Genomic DNA, 19,978 nt, shown 5'->3' on the forward strand with positions numbered 1-19,978 from the left:
CAGAGGGTGTCACCTCCGTCGTGCTCGCGTCTTGCCAGATCGGCACCTTGGTGTCCTTCGGGCTGGAGCCCTGTAACGGCTCTGCACTTTCATTCTAGCGTGCACATGCCTGTTTCTTACCCTGCAAACACAGCTGGCTCTTTACATTGGTCTGGAGTCTGGCAACCTGGCCCCACCACTGATCGGCAGTCCCCTCCATGTGCCAGCGCGCCTGCGGACCGGGCAGCGGGTCTCCTGCCCCCGAATGCTCTCCTTTCCTCCCCGTCCGCTGTGCTGACAAGAACCTCGGTGCAAAGCTGAGTGGGAGCCGGTCAGCGGGTGCCCTGCGGCGGCCCCACCTGGGGCAAGCAAACCCACCCGCTCCCCCTCCTGTTGAGGCGTGGGTTGATGCTTTTAGTCAAACTGAGTGGACTCCCTGCTCCCACTTGGCTTCCTGTCTCGGGGGCTGAGTGCAGTCAGATGCTCGTCCTCATCAATGGACACAGTCATGGGACTCTCTCTCTGTCCTGTAAATGTGCTGTTTCTTGGATGGATTTCTCTACGTCAAACCCGCTTGGCATCCCACTTGAACACAGAGTGTGCTTTTATACATTGTTGGATTCAGTTGCCCACATTTTATTTTGTTTTATTTTTATTTTTTTATTGATTTTATTTTTTAAATACACGACAGCGGAATGTATTACAATTCTTATTACACATAGAGAGCACAATTTTTCACATCTTTATATAAAGTGTGTTCACGCCAATTCATGTCTAGTTGCCCACATTTTAAAGGACATTTGTGTCCTTGTTCCCGAGGGCCACTGGTCCACCGTCACTTGTCTGTTATCTGGTTTTAGGATCCAGCTAACACTGGTCTTAAGTTGGGTTGGGAAGTATCTCTTGCCCTCTATTTTCTAGAAGATAGAGTGAAGAATGGGTGTTGCCAGCTGTGGGGGCGCCCGCCTGTCACCCCAGCAGCTGGGGAGGCTGGTGCAGGAGGATCTCAAGTTCAAAGCCAGACTCAGCAAAAGCGAGGCACTAAGCAACTCAGTGAGACCCTGTCTCTAAATAAAATAGAAAATAGGGCCACCTGAGGGTCGAGGGCCCCTGAGTCCAATCCCCATGCAGGAGCTGGGTGACACCCCTCTCACTCCTGACCCTGGTGACAGTGTCTCCTCTCTTACGAGGCGTTTGTCAACCCTATTGATCTGGTCAAAGGAGCAGCCTTTGTCTCATGGACGCCCTCCACCACTCTCTGTTTCACGTCCACTGGCGTCTCTTCTGTTTCTCCTGCTTGGTTTGGCCCTGGACTCTCCCCCAGGTCCTGTGCTGAAGGCCTGGGCCCGTGCAGCAGGCTCCAGGGGCTGCAGGGCGTGGCGGATCCTGCAGGCTCTGACTCAGTGGTGGCCACGGGGGTCACAGGTCCACTTTGTCCTCTGCAGTGTCCCTGTTCCCTTGTCTTTCCTCAGGTGTCCCAGTTTTCCTGGCCGTGGACCTGTCTATCGTTGCTGTGGACTGGTCATCCAGGTCCATCGATCTCACGCCCGTTGCCTGACGTTGGCAGGTACAGATGGCACGTTCCTTTTCATCCTCCTGGTTCTCAGAGTGACAAGCCATCACCTATTGAAACCTCACCTCCCACGTCACTGGCTCCTCTGTTCGGTCTGGTCATCTCTGACTCGGGCATCACAAGGGGCTTGGCCAGGACTGTGCACAGGTACAAGTCCAGGTCCTCCTTGTGAACTAGGCAGGTGGGAATTCGGGCTCCTCATGTGGTCTCCACTGACACCACTGGGTGGTGGCCAGAGCCCTGACTCTGCACTAGGCCAGCCAGAGACGGGGCAGCAGGGTGGGCACGAGGTCCCCGTCATCCGAGCCCAGAGCCAGGCTCTCAGAAACGTTGCGGGGAACCTGCTGAGGTCTAAGGGGCGTGTGCAGAGGCTGTTCTGACCTCAGAGGTGCTGTTCACACAGCTCAGGCCTCCAGAAAGGACCTCGTCTGGAGACAATGGCCACAAAGATCCCAGCACCCACAGGCTGTGAGGGCTGGACTGCCTCCCAGAGCCTCAGTCCACACAGCACTACCCTGAGGCTCCGAGTCAGCAGTGGGCACAGGGCCTGAGGTCAGGCACAGGATGGTTCATTAGGTCACCACAGGAGTCCAGGTAGACCCACGGGGTCGCCCGGGAGCTCTTCCGTCTCATGGGCAGTCTCAGCTGGGCAGCATCGGGCTTTCTGCCCTCCACATGTGGCCCATTCACACCCACACCTGCACCCCCAACTGTCCTCATGGGCTCTGAGAGCATGAGAATTGCCCCACATGGCCACACCGCCTGCTGGGAGGCAGCTGCAGATGCCACGGCTGGGGGTGCTTCCATGACCCGGAGCCTCGGGGCCAGTCCAGCTCCACAGGCAGGAGGCCGCCCTCCCTGCCAGGCCACTGGAGGCAGCAAGCCCATGAGTGGAGGGCTGTGCCCAGGCCTGGCCTGGCCTCCGCTGCTCTGAGTGTTGCCTCCTGAGGGAGACGTGCCCTTGATGGCTATCAGAGCAGTGCCTGCCAAGGGCACCCCAAGGGTGTCCTGGGGGCCACCCAGGTGCCTGGGACAGGGAGGAGGCGTGATAGCAGGGGAGCGCCTGGGGAGCAGCCCCGTGTTTGGAGAGCTGATAAGGCCTCCTGGTGCCTCTGACGCCCAGGAGACTATAAGACCACAGGGCCACTGCCCGTCTCAGCAGGAGCTGGCATCACCAGGGACATGGCCGCGCTGCAGGAGAAAAAGTCCTGCAGCCAGCGCATGGCTGAGTTCCAGAACTACTGCTGGAACCCCGACACGGGGCAGATGCTGGGCCGCACCCCGATCCGGTGGGGTACGTGAGGGCCCGGCGGGGCGCTGCTCAGGGCGCCCTTCCAGGGTGGTGTGGGAAGGGGGCAGAAGACCACTGGCCAGGAGGACCAGACTGCAGGAGAGGCTGTGGCTGCCGGGTTCTGGTGGGACGCAGCAGTGGCCCTGGACAGCCAGGTGGGCGCTCACACAGGACCCTGCTGGAGGGAGGGCATGCGGCCAGCCCAGCTGGCCCCAGCAGGGGGGACAGAGCCCCTGCGGCACCCACGGGGAGGGGGCTCTCCCAGTGGGCACTCAGGGGCGGGTGTCTGCCTGTTCTTCATCACACCCCTCATCACCCGTCACCCTCTCAGGCCTGACCTGTGCGTGTCACTGGCCCAAGCCTGTGGGTGACCGTGACATCCCCGGCGTTCGCCCTGGCCCTGGAGCTGCCCCTCCCCGGGGAGCCTCCGTCAGGCCTGCCGGCACTTCTCTGTGCTCGCTGGCTTCCCCCGTCCCTAGTGAGTGGCCTGGCTCTCGTGACCCTGGAGGCCGGGGCTCCTTTCCACTCTGCTCGCTGGTACGGCCTTTAAACCCGGGGCCTGAGAACAGGCCTGGTGTCTTGCCCCCCGAGGCGCCCTTCCCTCGGTCCCCAGGGTCCTGTTTGCCATGGGGGTCCCTATCTGTGTAGACCCTGCCACTCAGCAGGAAGCCAGGGTCCCCAGATGGCCCCGGAGGCCTCCGGCTCCCCAGAGGCTGCCCTCCGCTCTGTGAGCCAGACGCTGCAGGGTGAGGCCGGCAGGCCGCAGTCCCTCCCTCCCTCATGGCCACAGTGGGTGCCGACACCCTTCCTTGGAGATGGGGAGAAAAAAGTCCAGGTGGCCTCCCACCCACTGCAGGGGACAGAATGCCCTCGCTGCCAACAGGCCTGCCCAAAGCCACCCAGGGATGCCCTGCTGGTGGCTCTTGAGCTCCCCACAGAGTGAGCCCTGAGCATCCTTCAGGACCTGACCTCCCTGGTGAGGCTCTGCTGGCCAGGAGTGTCCCCATGGGACCCCGGCAGCTCTGCGGTGCCAGCCCTGCTGGAGACAGGGTGGCCACCCACCCCTGGAGTCAGACCCCACTCTCCTGACCCCTCTCCTGCCCCACTCTCCTGCAGTGTGGATCAGCCTGTACTACGTGGCCTTCTACGTGGTCATGACGGGGCTCTTTGCCCTGTGCCTCTACGTCCTGATGCAGACCATTGACCCGTACACACCTGACTACCAGGACCAGCTAAAGTCACCAGGTAAGCGCAGAAGGACACAGCCCTGAGCCGGGCTCCACCGCCCGCGGGCGGTGGCAGGGATGGCTCAGCTTTCTCCGTGAGCGACAGATCTGATCTCAAAGTCGGCGTGGCTTCAGCTTTAACATCACAACAGCACTTGTCAGAGAGGAGGACAGCGCTCTCGCTGGCTGGCCACGCCCACGAGCACGCAGGATGTCGCTGGGAGGACACAGGAGGAACCTGGCAGGGCCTGGAGACAAGGGAGGAAGGACTTGGAGAGGGCAGAGTGGGACACCCCACATGCCCAGAGGATGAGGGAGAGGTGGGCCTGGCTGCGGGGGCCGAGGAGGAAGTGCCAGTGGTTCCCTAAGATGCTCCGAAGGTTTTCACTTCAAACCAGGTAGAGCTGTTGCCTTCCAACGCCCAGAAACAGCCCAGCCTCTTCTCACGTAGACAGGAGCAGACTGCCAAGGTGGACACTGTGCACCAGCAAGTTCTGTGGTGCCGTGGCCGGAACCAGAGGCCAGGAAAGGGGTTTTCAGCAGCCTTGGAAATGGGGGAGCATGGGGGTGGCCCAGAGCGCGAGGTGAGCCCCCGCAGGCCGGGAAGGAGGGTGCTTGAGGACGTGCAGTACCCGTGGCCGCGAGGACGGCTTTGGCTTTGACTCCTACTCTCCCACCCACACAACCTGGGGACTGAGCCGGACCAGAGAAGGTGTCTGTGTGTTGAGATGCAGTTTCCCTGAGCCCATGACAGTGACGGCCGTGTGACTGAGCTCAGTCCTGCCAGCCACCTGCTCCTCGGGGCCTGCTCTGGACCTTCCTGGGACAGGCCCCACCTCACAGCAGCCGTGCTCCTCCTGGCTCTCAGGCAGGGGTCCCAGGGCCACGTGTCCTCAGAGCCCCCGAGTCTCCATCGGGAGCCTGGCTGTGGCTTCCTTCCCGGGAGAGGCCCTGCCCTGAGCCCAGCCTGCCCCAGTCTCCCAGGCTGGACTTGCCTCCAACCACTCTGTGCAAGGCTGGGCCCCGCGTGGCAGGGCTCCGGGAGACACCGTGGCGCTCTCTCCCCAGGGGTGACCCTGAGGCCGGACGTGTATGGGGAGAGAGGGCTGCAGATCTGCTACAACGTCTCCGACCGCAGCTCCTGGGCGGGCCTCACACACAGCCTCCACAGCTTCCTGGCAGGTAGGCGGGACGGCCCTCGCCAGTTCCCCACTCTCCACCGAAGTCCTCAGGGCTGGACTCTGGCTCCAGAGGGCGGAGGCCGGACGGCGCTGGCAGGCCCCTGTTCCCCCAGGCTACTCCCCCGCGGCCCAGCAGGACAACGTGGACTGCACCTCTGAGCAGTACTTCTTCCAGGAGAGCTTCAGGGCTCCCAACCACACCAAGTTCTCCTGCAAGTTCACCACAGACATGCTGCAGAACTGCTCCGGCCGGCCGGACCCCGACTTCGGCTTTGGGGAAGGAAAGCCGTGTTTCATCATTAAGATGAACAGGGTGAGCCTCGAGGGCTGGCCTCCTCTGCCTCGGCAAGAGGCCGAGCCTGGGTCTGCCCCTGCCCTTTGCGCCGGGCTTGTCCCCTCACCCTAGACTCTTGACCATGAGTTAAGCCACCGGCTCAGCCCTCCGCGAGGTGCTGAGAAGGAGCAGGACGCAGGGCGGTTAAGGGGACGCCAGGGCCAGGCAGGGGCTGGGAGGGGCCAGGAGCCTCCACCAGGATCAGGGACCCCCAGGGTCGGGCACAGAGGGGCCCTCCGCTCAGCACAGTGGGAGGTGCTGGGGCTGGGAATGGTGTCCAAGGCTGGGGCCATCCCTCCTGCCTGTGAGAACAGACACGGGCAGACAGCAGAGTGCAGAATGCAGCTGGCCTGGAGGGACAATGGGGGTGACGTGGAGGCTGAGGCCTAGGGGCAGCAACTGGCTAGGCAAAGGGGCAAGATCACCGATCCAGAGACTGGCCGGCCACTGGGACTCTCGGCAGTGCCCTGAGGGAGCTGTACACTTGGGCACGGTACCCATCACGGGAACCTGTGGCTGGCCAGAGTGTCCCCAGAGCTGCCTAGCAGGAGGACCGTGCCCAGGCTCCCTTGGGACCACAGCAGCTGCATTCCATCAGTGGCAGATCCTGCCCAGAGCTCAGGAGGGGCGGCTGGGGCTGGGGCAGGTGCCGGGGGCAGGTGTGCACGTCGTGAGGGGCCTCGAGTGTGGGCCGGAAGAAGCCAGCCGCAGGCCTGAGGCCTGCTGCTCAGCCACCCACCCACACCACACTGAGGCCACACGTGGCCTGACCAGGACTCAGTCCCACTCCGACCCCTGCACCTGGGGCCTGGCTCTGAGTGTGCGGGTGACCTGCACGGGCTCCTCGGAGGGGCGGCAGCCACGGCACTGCCCACACAGGGCACACACACCTCTCCTTCCAGATTGTCAGGTTCCTGCCCAGCAACGACACGGCCCCCCGAGTGGACTGCACTTTCTTGGTAAGTATAGCCACTGGAGGCTCATGGGGACACGCCCAGGCAGCTGCCCATGGCCAGGCCTGTGGTGCGAGCGCAGGGTGAGGTGCAGCCCCTCACTGTGGCCTGCGGGGCATCTGCGACATCTCACCAGCTCTTCAAGGTGCCCCAGTCTGGAGAGACCACATTGTACCATATCGCCTTGTCCTCTTACTGGATTATTTACAAAAGTTTTTCAGGTCCCTAAAAGCCATGGCCATTCAATCAGGCCAGTATGGGGCTGCCGGGGGTTGGCAGGACGCTCGGGCAAATCCCAGATTTTTTCCCAAAACTACTGCCACTGACATATTCTAGGGTTTGCTTTTAGCACTGAGCTGCCCAAGAGGTCCACATGCGGCCTTCGGCCCACTGACAGGACACGTCCCACCAGGTGGCCCCAGGTGGCGTCCAGCGAGGCCCTCTGTCCTTGCGGTGGGGGGGGCAGTCTGCTGGGGCTTTCTCCTGAGTGGTGCAGGCCTGGCGTGGGCCGGCTGGGAGGCCACGGGCCACCAACTCCAAGCCAGCCCCTGTCACTGCCAGGACACCCGGGCAGGCACGTGAAAGCCGTGGGGCCCGTGACAGCAGGTGGTCCTGTGCACAGGCACCACCCGGCACCCAACTCAGCCCTGGCTCTCCCCACAGGACGGGCCCCCCCGGGGTGCGGGGCCCCTGCAGGTGGCCTACTACCCACCCAACGGCACCTTCAGCCTGCACTACTTCCCCTACTACGGGAAGAAAGCCCAGGTAGGTATGGCCTCGCTCCGCAGCCTGCAGTGGCCCCAAAGAAAAGCGTGACCGTTCTCCTCTAAAACCCAAGCAAAGACCGTGACGTGCCAATCCTGTCCACTGCCTGCCAACTCCCAAACAGCATTCTCATGATGACGCAGAGACACGCGTGTCCAACTCCCTGACAGCACAGCGCTCAGAGCCCCTCCCACCGCACGTACCGCTCAGAGCGTCCCCTCTGTGCTGCAGGCAGCTCTGGCCACAGTTAGCCCACACTGTGTCCCTCCAGACCAGCATGGGGACCGTGGGGGAGGAGTTCCGGGTCACCCCGCCCCCACCAGCACTTGCCTGGCTGGGCTTTCTGTACCACGGGGTTCTCAACATCTCACCCCTGGCCTCCACTCCAGCCCCACTACAGCAACCCTCTGGTGGCAGCAAAGCTGCTCAACGTCCCCACCAACACAGAGGTTGTCATCGTGTGCAAGATTCTCGCGGAGCACGTGACCTTCGACAACCCCCATGACCCCTACGAAGGGAAGGTGGAATTCAAACTCAGAATCCAGGAGTGAGGCAGCCACTGGGCTCCAGGCCTACCTCCCTGGCCCCACAGGTCACCTGCGACCCTGCTGCTCTGGGCTGCTGGAGAGGCGCTCCTGTGACCCACGGGAGTTGCTGCTGTTCCCGCTGAGGCTCACCCTGTGCCAGAGGGAACTGGAGGCTGTGGTGGAGGCTCAAGTGGCGGGGGGTGAGGCCTGGGAGGTCATGCCTCACCCTCACGAACAGCACCTCCCCCTGGGCCTGTTGGTGTTCAGCAGGAAGCAGCCCCGGTGCGCTGTAGGCTACAAGGCACTGCCGTGGGGATGCTCACGTACGTGCCTCGGAACTCTCGCTCCTAAGAATGCAAGTCTCGAGCTGTAAAAATAAAGCATGTTCAAGTGACTCTCACTCTACCTAAAACAGTCCCTCTGTCCTGACACGGAGAAAAACGGACTAAAATCAAATGCTTCCTTCTTGGAAAACCCCTTTCAAAGCTTAACTTCAGCCCAGGGAAAAGACGCAGGCCTGCTGAGGGGCCGCCTGGGAGGCTGGCGTCGGAGGGAGGCAGGAGAGGGAGTCAGGAGCCCGTAACACGGGCGTCAAGAAGCCAGGTCACCTGGGCACTGGTCAGCTTCCCTGGATGATTGCTCCTCCAAAACTGACCCCTTCACAGAAACCTGAGATGGTGCAGCCCACAGGCAGACCTCCTCCAGCAGCCATGCGAGGCCCAGGGCCGAGCCCCATGGTGCCCGCTGCAAGGAGAGCTGCAGCAGGCGGCACTGAATGCCACTCTGCACACACAGCCACGAAGCCCCCAACCTCGGGTCTCCCGCGAGGCTGACTGGGCGGGACCAGACGCCTGCACTGCCCGCTGCGAGTGAGTGGGATCACGGAGACTGACTCACCGTGTCCAGGTCTCAGAACAGCCTGGCCCCCCCAGGTGCCCCTCACAGGAAGGGCAGGGCGGGCAGCCAGGGCAGAGAACACAGCAGGCCCCTCAGTACCAGGAACACGGTGACGGACGAAGGGGTCCCGTGGCTGCTTGGGGAGGCCTCAGGGCAGAGCCCTCCGGAGCACGGCTCAGAGGCTCCTGTGGGACTCCGGCTCGGCCGTCGGGTGGGGGCCACGTCCTGCCATCTGAGCCCCAGCGACGCTGTGCTGGGCAGCTGGACTCTGGGCATGGGAGGTCCTCTCGGGGTCAACTTGTCATTGGAGCGTTTCCTTCCAATAAGGAGGTGAGGCTCGCACCTCCTGCACACTCACGGGGCAGGGTGACAGGGGCCAGCCAGGTGGCCAAGGCCTGACTGCAGCAGAGGCAGAAGGGAGGGCGGCCCCTGACAGGAAGAAGACTGGACTCAGAGGGAGGGCAGCGGTTCCAGACAGGAGTCCGCAGACCCTGGGCCCCACGGCCAGCCCCGTCACCACACACAGGGGTCACAGGAGCTCCCGAGGAGGGGTGGCGGAGGCCTGTGCAGGCTATCGTGAGCACCACAGCGTGAAGGTTGGCGTGTGGCTCCGGCCGGGAGCTGCCCTGAGTACCCAGAAGTGGAGCCGCGTGCCAGAGAGCACTCAGTGGTGGCTAAGAGCAGCCATCTGTCTTCCGCAGTGACATTCCCACCAGTGCTCAGGACCCAGCTTCTCCACACACATGTGCAGTCAGCTGTCTGCCACTATAACAAGTACCCGAGACACAGCGACTTACCAAGAGGAAAGGTCCTGGAAAGGAAAAGGGGCCAGTGGGTCCACTGCTTCAGGCAGGAGTGCCTGCCCAGGAAGCAGAGCAAAGGGCCAGGGGTCGAACCCCGCTTGGGGGCACACCCCACGGCCTGTCCTCTGCCCCCTAGGCTCACCTACCAGAAGCTCCAAGCCTTCCACAGAGCCATGGCCAGGCCCCCTCCTCTTCTCTTGGCGGTGGCCACGCTGGGCTGAGCAGTGCCAGCAGCCATCCTGGTGGCAGGCGGCAGTGTCTCTATGTCACTTTACACTTTCAGGGTGATGACGGTGCTGACTCTTGGCCCCTGCCCTTCCTTGGAGGGGAGCCTGTCTGTCGGTCTGTCTGCTTATCCCTCCACCTTCTGCATGGAGCCCTACCAGGTGTGGCTTTCCGACTTCCCCGCCGCCTGTGGCTCCCTGGTAACCTGGGCTGAAGGCATCCTGTCCAGACCAGCATCCATCCACTGTGTGCTGTGGTCACTGTCCTCCCGTCTCACGTCCATGCGTGGCCACACAGAGTGGGCTCCACGCACCTGCCTGTGGACCACCGGCCTTGGGACCGCCGTCAGAAGCTGGCTCAGATGCGAGGCGTCCTGGCTGTCCTGCTGGCGTCAGGACGTTGGCGACGGTGGCTTGTGGCAGGTTTGAAGTGAGGAGTGAAGCATGAAGTTCTCCGTCTCTGCTCCTGCAGGATGGTCTTGGGGATTCATGGGATTCCCAAAGCCCTGAGACTTCCGGCAGACAAAGCCCAGGATTCCAACAGGGCGGCACGTGGCCCAAGACCAGGCCCAGGAAGCGGACTCACAGTGCTGTGTCCAGTCCCGGACACCCTTCTCCCTGGTCTTGACCCCTCTCAGCAAGTCCTGCAGACCTCCTGCCCGTGCCTTCCCCCCTGTGGCACGTGGGACAGTACTGTGCAGCCGGCTTCCTGCCATCCGCTTCATCAGGCACAGAAGCGCCATGCCTTGCTCACGCGTGTGGCCCTCTGTGGCTCTCCTAACAGCGCTGTAGGGGCCTCGGGGTCTTCAACACAGAAGGCTGTCTGTCATTGCAACTGGCAAACTCTGCTTCCTCCTTCCCAACAGGGGCATCGTGTTTCTCCTTTCTGGTCGCCCTGGTTGGACCCTGCAGCGCCATGCTGAAGAGAGCGGCAGAGGTGGGCACCGCCTCCTGCCCTTAGGCAGAGGCCTTCCGTCTTGACCTCGCAGGACGTCATTTAGATACAGCTCCCGGCACAGCGGGGCCACTGGTGGAGGGCGGCCTGGGTGGGTGGGAGAGGGGTGTTGAGCAACCCCATGGCAACACGGAGCCCCCCATGCAGGCACAGCAGTTCAGCGCCCTGAGGGGGCCAAGACCACCCAACGGCCACTGCAGGGCGGCCAGGCCTGGCACAGCGCAGAGCCTGCTGCAGGAGCAGGCTCAACACAACGCTGCAGCCTGTGACCCCAACCTCCCACTTCCTGACCCGCCAGGAGAACATGGAAGTGGGCAGACCTGAATGGAAGCAGGACTCCAGAACTGACCAATAGCATTAGAATGTTTCCAAACCCAACTGGCTTAAGTTTGGGCCAATAGCACTGGTACATCCTCAGCATAATCTGCGTAAGTCTGGACCCCTAGCAGTGCCGTGTGTGCTATATAAACCCCGGGACCGGCACACCTTCCGAGGAAACACGCTCAGAGTCCTTTCTTTTACTGCACAAGTTTTGATCGTCAGTAAATCCTACTGGTACACTCATCGTGCTCTGTGGATCTCAGTCTTTGGATTCTACAAGAACCCTGAAGGAAGAAGAAATTGGCGGCGGGCTGGGCCCGCCCCCGGGAGCCGCATGGCTGCCGAGGCTGCGCTCATGCCAACCCACCCACCAGCAGCAGTGAGCTAAGTCCAGGGAGAACTCGGGTGTCACTTTCACTTTATAAGGGTTTCCTTCTGCAGTCAGCATGCGCACCCTGACCATACAGTGTGGGAGGTAGGAACTGCCCGTGGTGCGCTGTGCAGCCCTGACTGCGCCCTACCTCGATGGGGTCTGCGTGCTGAGCCCCTGGCGTTGAAGTCCTGCTTGGTCGAGGTCGGGGTCAGGGTCAGGGTCGGGGTCCTGCTGTCCTGCTGGCATCTGACTGAGGTCTCCCATACCAGTGCTCTTAAGCACACTGGCCAGAGCCTTCCTTCCCTCGCAGGGCCCTTGTGGCTTTGGGAGCCAGGTGACGCTGGCTTCAAGGAGAGTCAGTGAGGGTCCTCCTGCCTGCATGGAATACCTTTTTCATGCTTTGACTTTCAATATTTTTTCAAGAAGTTTGAGGACTGGTGTTATTTTCTGAATATTCGGTAAAAACCACTGGTGACACTGTTTTCTCTGCTGGGAGATTTGGAGAACTGAATTACTCTCCTCATAGAGACTTTTCTCTTCTCGGCGGGTTTGTTTCTAGGAAGCTGCCTGTCTCATCTGGCTTCCAGGTTTGTTGCACACTTGTTCACGGCACTCTCTCACATCCTTATTTCTACAGAATCCATAAAAATGCCACTTGCATTTCTGATCTAAGTCTTTTTTTTCTTTCCTACTAGTAATCCAGCTAGAGCTTTGTCAATTCTGTTGGACTTTTCACAGATGACCTCCTGGTTTTGTGGATCTTTCTGTATCTTACTATTCTCCATTTCATTCACCTCTGTTCTGATTTGAATTGTGCCCTTCCTTCGGCTGACCCTGGGCTTAGCCTGACCCTCTCCTAGTTCCTGAACTTGCAGAGGTAAGTTGCTAACCTGAGCTTTCTCTTCTTTCTAATGTGCTTCTAGCTATGGAACCCTGGCACGGCCCTGCTTGAGCCCCTCAGTCTTGGCATGCCACTTGGCCTTCATTTGTCTCTAAGGATGTGCTATTCCCTGTGCTCCCACTTCCATTAGTTAAGAATGTGTTAATTTCCCCATCTTGTTGTGAACTTTCCAGCTTGTCACTGATTTCTAACTTCATCTGTTGTGGTCAGTGAAACACCTTATGGGTCTGCCTCTTCCAATGGGTGGAGACTCGCTGGCGCCCTGGGGACTTTCTTGGGCACTCGCCTTCGCTGTTGGGCAGTCCTGGGGGGGAGGGGGTCTGCCTGGTTGTGGAGTCGGGGGAGTCCTGTGTGGGGGGTCTGCCTGGTTGTGGAGTCGGGGGAGTCTTGTGGGGGGGGGGGTCTGCCTGGTTGTGGAGTGGGGGAGTCCTGTGGGGGGGTCCTGCCTGGTTGTGGAGTGGGGGAGTCCTGTGTGGGGGTCCTGCCTGGTTGTGGAGTCGGGGGAGTCTTGTGGGGGGGGTCTGCCTGGTTGTGGAGTCGGGGGAGTCCTTTGGGGGGGGGGTCTGCCTGGTTGTGGAGTGGGGGAGTCCTGTGGGTGGGGTCTGCCTGGTTGTGGAGTCGGGGGAGTCCTGTGGGGGGGGTCTGCCTGGTTGTGGAGTCGGGGGAGTCCTGTGTGGGGGGTCTGCCTGGTTGTGGAGTCGGGGGAGTCCTGTGGGGGGGGTCTGCCTGGTTGGGGAGTCCTGTGGGTGGGGTCTGCCTGGTTGTGGAGTCGGGGGAGTCCTGTGGGGGGGTCTGCCTGGTTGTGGAGTCGGGGGAGTCCTGTGGGTGGGGTCTGCCTGGTTGTGGAGTCGGGGGAGTCCTGTGGGGGGGGTCTGCCTGGTTGTGGAGTCGGGGGAGTCCTGTGGGTGGGGTCTGCCTGGTTGTAGAGTCGGGGGAGTCCTGTGGGGGGGGTCTGCCTGGTTGTGGAGTCGGGGGAGTCCTGTGGGGGGGGGTCTGCCTGGTTGTGGAGTGGGGGAGTCCTGTGGGTGGGGTCCTGCCTGGTTGTGGAGTGGGGGAGTCCTGTGGGTGGGGTCCGCCTGGTTGTGGAGTGGGGGAGTCCTGTGGGGGTGGTCTGCCTGGTTGTGGAGTGGGGGAGTCCTGTGGGTGGGGTCTGCCTGGTTGTGGAGTCGGGGGAGTCCTGTGGGTGGGGTCTGCCTGGTTGTGGAGTGGGGGAGTCCTGTGGGTGGGGTCCGCCTGGTTGTGGAGTGGGGGAGTCCTGTGGGGGGTCCTGCCTGGTTGTGGAGTGGGGGAGTCCTGTGGGGGGGTCTGCCTGGTTGTGGAGTGGGGGAGTCGTGTGGGGGTCCTGCCTGGTTGTGGAGTGGGGGAGTCCTGTGTGGGGGTCCTGCCTGGTTGTGGAGTGGGGGAGTCCTGTGGGGGGGGTCTGCCTGGTTGTGGAGTGGGGGAGTCCTGTGGGGGGGTCCTGCCTGGTTGTGGAGTGGGGGAGTCCTGTGGGTGGGGTCCTGCCTGGTTGTGGAGTGGGGGAGTCCTGTGGGGGGGGTCTGCCTGGTTGGGGAGTCCTGTGGGGGGGGGTCTGCCTGGTTGTGGAGTGGGGGAGTCCTGTGGGGGGGGTCTGCCTGGTTGTGGAGTGGGGGAGTCCTGTGGGGGGGTCCTGCCTGGTTGTGGAGTGGGGGAGTCCTGTGGGTGGGGTCCGCCTGGTTGTGGAGTGGGGGAGTCCTGTGGGTGGGGTCCGCCTGGTTGTGGAGTGGGGGAGTCCTGTGGGTGGGGTCTGCCTGGTTGTGGAGTGGGGGAGTCCTGTGGGTGGGGTCTGCCTGGTTGTGGAGTCGGGGGAGTCCTGTGGGTGGGGTCTGCCTGGTTGTGGAGTGGGGGAGTCCTGTGGGGGGGTCTGCCTGGTTGTGGAGTGGGGGAGTCCTGTGGGGGGGGGTCTGCCTGGTTGTGGAGTGGGGGAGTCCTGTGGGTGGGGTCTGCCTGGTTGTGGAGTGGGGGAGTCCTGTGGGGGGGTCTGCCTGGTTGTGGAGTCGGGGGAGTCCTGTGGGTGGGGTCTGCCTGGTTGTGGAGTGGGGGAGTCCTGTGGGTGGGGTCTGCCTGGTTGTGGAGTCGGGGGAGTCCTGTGGGGGGGGTCTGCCTGGTTGTGGAGTGGGGGAGTCCTGTGGGTGGGGTCTGCCTGGTTGTGGAGTCGGGGGAGTCCTGTGGGTGGGGTCTGCCTGGTTGTGGAGTCGGGGGAGTCCTGTGGGTGGGGTCTGCCTGGTTGTGGAGTGGGGGAGTCCTGTGGGTGGGGTCTGCCTGGTTGTGGAGTGGGGGAGTCCTGTGGGTGGGGTCCGCCTGGTTGTGGAGTGGGGGAGTCCTGTGGGGGGGTCCTGCCTGGTTGTGGAGTCCGGGGAGTCCTGTGGGTGGGGTCCGCCTGGTGGACTGTGTCCTCTTTTTCCTGTTGTACCCATCACCGAGTGAGGTATCCAACGTCACCTGCCCTTCACTTCCATGCTTTGGCTTCGTACGTCCTTAGGACTGACCCTTGGACACGTGCATCTTCATAGCTGCTCTGTGTCCTTCCTCACTGAACCTTGTTTCAGTACCAAGGTCCTGTCTTTTACGATCTCCTCGATTCGAGTCCTATTTTGCCTTGTGTCAGCATGGCCACCTCTTTCTCAGAGACTGCCTGCATGCAATGTCTCTTTCACGCTTTTACTGTGATCTATTTGTCCTCAGAACTAAAGAGAGGAATCTGATGGACAACACAGACTGATCTTGCATCTTATCCGCCTGCCAGTCTGTCCTGGGGGAAGTGGCTACTCATCATCGTCTTCTAATGGTTTACCCTTTAGGCTTTTCTCGTCCCGCATTTCTTGAACCGCTGTCTTCGCGTTTAGTTGATTTTTCTGGTTGAGAATATTCGAGCCCCTTCCTTATTTCCTGGGTGTATACACTGTAGAACTGTTCTGTGCAGCTGCCATGGTGGCACCATTTGGCATCTTAACGTTGTGACCCATTCGTGGATACAGGCTCGCCTCCCACAGCCTATGAAATGGCTCCTTACAGCTGTCCCACACCTTTGGGTTTGATACTGGGAGATCATCTCAATACATCGTGTGCACAATAACAAATTTTTCTTTTAAACACATTAGTCCCTTAAATTATGTAGAAAACAAACCAACATGGCAGTACCAGCTTTTGTGACTGCCACATCCTTACGTCCACTGAGCTCCTGACTCCATCTGGCATCAGGTTACCCTCTGGCTTCCCTTCATTTCACCCTACAGGACTCTTGTGCACTGACCGCAGGGCAGGCCTGTGGCGGTAAAGCCCTGGGCTTCTATCTGGGAATGTTTTAATCTCTCTGTTGAAGGGCCATTTTGCCGACACAGGATTCTTCCAGCATTTTCAGGGTATTTGCCTACTGGATCATGGCCCCAAGATGACAGATCTCTGCATCATGTTATTAAGGAAGCCTGTGTGTGACACCTGCTGTTTCCAAGACTGTTCGAAAGTCTAACTACAGTACATGGGTTTCTTGGGTTCATCTGACTTAGAATTCCTTAAAACTTCTTGGAGGTTCATAATCCTATCTTTCCATCAAACTGCGTGACGGTCCACCACTATACCCTTGGGTATTCTTTCTGCCCTTCTCTTCTCTTCTGAGTCTCTCAAACTGTGTAGTTTGTCATCTAGGAGTCCCACATCCCTTAGACTTGGCTTTTTTCAACTTTCCTTTGTGTCCCTTTGTCTCTGTGATCTCCACTGTCCTGTCTTCTAGTTTGCTGGTGCCACCTCTGACTCCCTCTAGGGAATTCCCCACTTGAGTTGTTCGACGTCTCAGCCCCAGGATCTCCTCTTGGCTTCTTGCTGGGTTTTCTGCCCCTCTATTGGTGTCTTCCTTTTGTTCATACGTGGTGTTGACTTTCTCCACGTCCTTCCTTGTTCTTTGAGCATCTTCAAGAGAGGGTTTTCAAGTATCTAAGGACCTGTCAAGGTATCTGCCACCACTTCTTTTTCAGAGACCAAGTCTGTTGCTTTCACTTCTTTAAATAGGGCACACTTTCCTGTTTCCTTGTAGCTTTTGTCTTTTTGCTGAAACTAGAAGTTTGAATCCGTTATCATGCAACTGAGAAGCAGAACCCCCCACTCCCCAGGGCTGCTGGGCTCTGAGCTTGCTGTGGACAGTGGTCAGCTGTCTGCAGTGGATCGGCCTGACGATCTTCCCGGGTCTCCTCTGGGCCTGTTTGTGGGCGTACAGTTCTTTCTGCATTTCCTGCGAACACAGAGCTGTGAAATGCCCCAGGCTTCAGTGTCTGACTCCCAAAGGGGAAAGAGAAAAAGGAAGGGGAAGGATGGGAGAAGGAGGGCACCAACCTTCATGTCCCCCGGAAGTCACTTCGGCCAGGGGAGGGACTTGCCCCACAGGCTGCTGCACCACCAGAGCCCGGCCACCTCATCTGTGCCTGTGGTCAGCAGGCAGAGCAGACCCCAGATAAATGGCTGGTTTCTGTCACCCCAGCTCCCACCAGCTATGGATGGGCTCCTCCAGGACACGAGCCCAGCTGCCTGCCGGGTGGTGGGGAATGCTGCTGGGCTGAGCTGAACGGGACCAGCACTAACTACAATCTGCCTCCCAGCCTGGAAGCTGCAGGCCTTCCAGTGCTCCTGAAGAGTCACATCTGGCCAAGTCTTCTGCAGGAGACCACTGTCCAGGTGGGGAGACGCGGTGCTGCCCCCTGGTGCTCGCCCCAGCTCCGCCAGCCTTCTGGAGTGCTCTCATAATCTTCTTCTTTTAATGAAAGTCAGATCTCAAATCGGCCTCAGCTTCTAAAAAGCAGTCAAGGAACAAACGTCCTCTGCACCATGGACACTCGGGAAGCAGCCCAGGCGCCCACAGGCCGCACCCACCTCAGCCTCTTTCCTGGCCCCGACATTGCTAGGGCGGCAGGGGCAGCAGGAGCCCCGGCTGCTGCAGCAGCGTCAGGTCAACCCCAGCTGACCACGCTCCTGCCGCTCAGCACCAGGTCCTCAGTGGAGCCCGAACAATCCAGACCACCCCAAACCAGAGACACAGCCTGTTTAAAATGCCCATGCGCGTTTTATTAATAAAAACTAACAGTGCCAAGTTAAACAGGTCAAACAATTAAAGTCTCTCCATATTCCATAAAATATTACAGAAAATTTTATTTGTGTTTCAATAAAAAGACTATTGTTTCAGAACAGGCAGCTAACAGCAACTGTGCAGTTAACGGTTTTCTGTGAATAAATTTTAAAAGAGACTACTGCCTGTCCTTAAATTCCTTTTTCTTTTTATAAAAAAAGAACTATTAAAAATGATTGACAAATTTTGAGTTAAAAAACTGTTAAAACATTCTCTATGTTTAATTTCAACTTTATAATAGATTACAGGAAGATGCTCAGAAACAAATACAACATTTGTTTCAGTACATGTCTTTAAATGATAGACTTATAAGTATGTAAACAACTATAGAATAAAAAGTTTCCAAACGCTGCCTGTAAGAAATCAGGCAAATTTTACCATAAGCAATGAACCTTCCAGACAGTTTCCGAGCTGCACCAGCGTAGCTGTAAACTTACCCAAGAACACACAGAGAAGGAAGGACTTCGGATCTGTGGCTGCAGTAGAGAGGAAGTGTGCGCCGCAGGCCGCGGGGCCGGCGGAGCTCACGGAGAAGCGAGTCGCAAGGTCTCCGCCCTCAGGCCTGTCCTGTGCGCGCTGCGTGTCTGAGAAGGGAGACTTTCTGGGTCTCCTGATGGCGCCCTTGACACTGCAAACAAGCTGCTGGGCACGTCCACGGGGACAGCCAGTGAGCACTGCTGGGCGGGCACAGCACGGCTCAGCAGGCCCAGCGAGCACTGTCGGGCAGGACTGGACTCTGGGCTTAGAAGAAAACACTCCGTGGACGTAAGTGCAGGCGCCGCGTCAGCAGGGGTGGTGGCGTCCGCGGCAGGGTGGGGACCTGGGCAGTCCTTGCTCTTCGATTCCGTGGTTGGCCAGCATCATCTTCTTGGGAGTAGCCAAAAAGAAACACAACCCCACACTAAAGCAGCTTCTCTCCTCTGCGCAGCGTCCCGTGAAGCTGGTGGGGACCTGCAGGGTCAGTCCTCCTCCTCGTTCTCATTGAATTCGTCCTCCTCGTCCTCGTCCTCCCCGACGTAGGACACAGGGGTCTCTACCCGGGAGCCGCTGTACTGGGACCCGCTGGAGCTTGTGGCCAGCATCCCGTCCGCACCATTGCTCAGGTCACTGCAGGGACGGGGCCAAACAATGCAGTCAGCGGCGTGGCCCATCTGCCCAAGGACAGGCCACACGTGTCCCCAACAGGCTGAGGTTTTTAGATGATGCAGGAGAAACAAAAGCTCAGGTGTCACGGCAAAGCCTCAACCCCGTCGCAGTGGCACCAGACACCTGTCCCAAAGCGAGGGCGGGTCACAGCCCGCACAACCGATGCCCCAGCACACAGGAGCCAGAGGAGCCCTTCCAGGGCTCGGGCAGGCAGGGGGCGCAGTGTGCCCTGGCCACAGGAGCCATGCTGGAAGCGGCAACCCAGGCTGGGTGGGCTCCGCTGCAGAGCCCGCGCCGGGCAAGCACTCGAAGTGCGTACGTGTGTAAAAATGTGGTTTTGTGGATCAGAACCCCAAGCGGGCAGCACCAGAAAACCCAACCCTGGGCTGTGGCTGCCCTACCCCATGGTCAGCCCGGCACACCCTCCGACAGCATGAGCACCACCAGGTCCGACGTGGCCTCTGGGACCAGCACTTCAGTAAGAATCACACCAGCTGTGCTTCGCAGAGCGCCAGCCAGAGCCGAGCAGGACCGGCTGCGAGCACTAGGCACCCCGAGCCCCACCCTTGGGACTGGTTTCCATTTTCTGCAGTTCTCGGGGTTGAGTCCAGGTTGCTCCACCACTGATCCACAACCCAGCCCTCTTTATTCTGACATAGGGTCTCACCACTCTGCCCAGCTGGCCTGACCCTGCCACCCTCCTGCCTCCGCCTCCCGAGCTGGGAGCCCAGATTGGTGTTCTCGTGAAGCAGCGTTAGCTATGCCTCCCTCACTGCTGACCCTGACCAGCCGGGGAAGGCCGACCCATGCAGAGGGCAACCTGAGATAAAACCTGACACCAGGGTCCAGCTCAAAAGCAACTTTGGCCAGCCATTTTGCAGACTGACGTTCACGAGGCAGAAATCCAGGATGAAGAGACAGGCCTGCAAGGTGCCAGCCAAGTCTCTGCTGCACTGCCACCTGACTGACACCACAGCACGTCCCACACCGTGTCACCTGTGCCACAATGGCTTGCCCCACCTGCATGGCCTGCCCTTCACACCGGTGGCTGCGGAGCACCTATCCGTCACACCACGGACAGGCCAGCACTTATCAGCTCTGTCCTGCTTGCTAACTTACCCAGACTCTAAGAAATAGTGTCAGCATCCAGTGACGTGTAAGCCTGCCCTAAAGCCACCACGGGAGGTCTGGGGGAGTCACTTCAAAGTCGGTGAGACCATCCCTAGGCCCTCACTGCGAAGGCTGCCACCCACTCCCCATCAGAGCACTGGACACACACCCAGGGATGGCCTTCTGCTCTGCGGATGCTGGCCCCAAAGCTAACCACACATTTACTTAAACAATAGAAGTCCTTTAGTAACAGAAAGACACATACTATAAAACGCAAAGTTAAAAAAA

The 19,978-nt window shown here is 59.8% G+C and overlaps 2 protein-coding genes across 4 annotated transcripts in view; one reads left to right on the plus strand and one right to left on the minus strand.

The window, feature by feature from the left end:
* The first annotated feature begins 2,706 nt into the window (after positions 1-2,706).
* On the plus strand, positions 2,707-8,229 carry Atp4b (ATPase H+/K+ transporting subunit beta). Its single transcript, XM_046454969.2, has 7 exons — positions 2,707-2,846; positions 3,960-4,088; positions 5,138-5,251; positions 5,364-5,563; positions 6,487-6,543; positions 7,201-7,302; positions 7,692-8,229. Exons 1-7 carry the CDS (start codon positions 2,735-2,737, stop codon positions 7,851-7,853), a joined length of 876 nt encoding a protein of 291 aa, XP_046310925.1. The 5' UTR covers positions 2,707-2,734; the 3' UTR covers positions 7,854-8,229.
* Positions 8,230-17,351: 9,122 nt separating this feature from the next.
* Tfdp1 (transcription factor Dp-1) overlaps positions 17,352-19,978 on the minus strand; it is a 31,772-nt gene continuing 29,145 nt past the window's right edge. For all 3 annotated transcript variants that reach the window (XM_058582702.1, XM_058582703.1, XM_046454902.2), the window contains exon 12: positions 17,352-18,541. In XM_058582702.1, the coding sequence (XP_058438685.1) occupies positions 18,394-18,541 (148 nt within the window). In that variant the 3' untranslated portion in view covers positions 17,352-18,393. The remainder of the gene's footprint in view (positions 18,542-19,978) is intronic.

This window comes from Marmota monax, unplaced genomic scaffold, assembly GCF_021218885.2.
Source record: "Marmota monax isolate L192 unplaced genomic scaffold, Marmota_monax_Labrador192_F-V1.1 WCK01_AAM20220418_F8-fsc00026, whole genome shotgun sequence".
Taxonomy (NCBI): domain Eukaryota; kingdom Metazoa; phylum Chordata; class Mammalia; order Rodentia; family Sciuridae; genus Marmota; species Marmota monax.

Excerpts from the sequence above, each read along its gene's own strand:
- Atp4b (XM_046454969.2), top strand. The coding sequence starts at position 2,735 with ATGGCCGCGCTGCAGGAGAAAAAGTCCTGCAGCCAGCGCATGGCTGAG. Across the intron at positions 2,847-3,959 it reads CCGCACCCCGATCCGGTGGG|TGTGGATCAGCCTGTACTAC; the intron begins GTACGTGAGGGC and ends ACTCTCCTGCAG. Across the intron at positions 5,252-5,363 it reads CCTCCACAGCTTCCTGGCAG|GCTACTCCCCCGCGGCCCAG; the intron begins GTAGGCGGGACG and ends CTGTTCCCCCAG.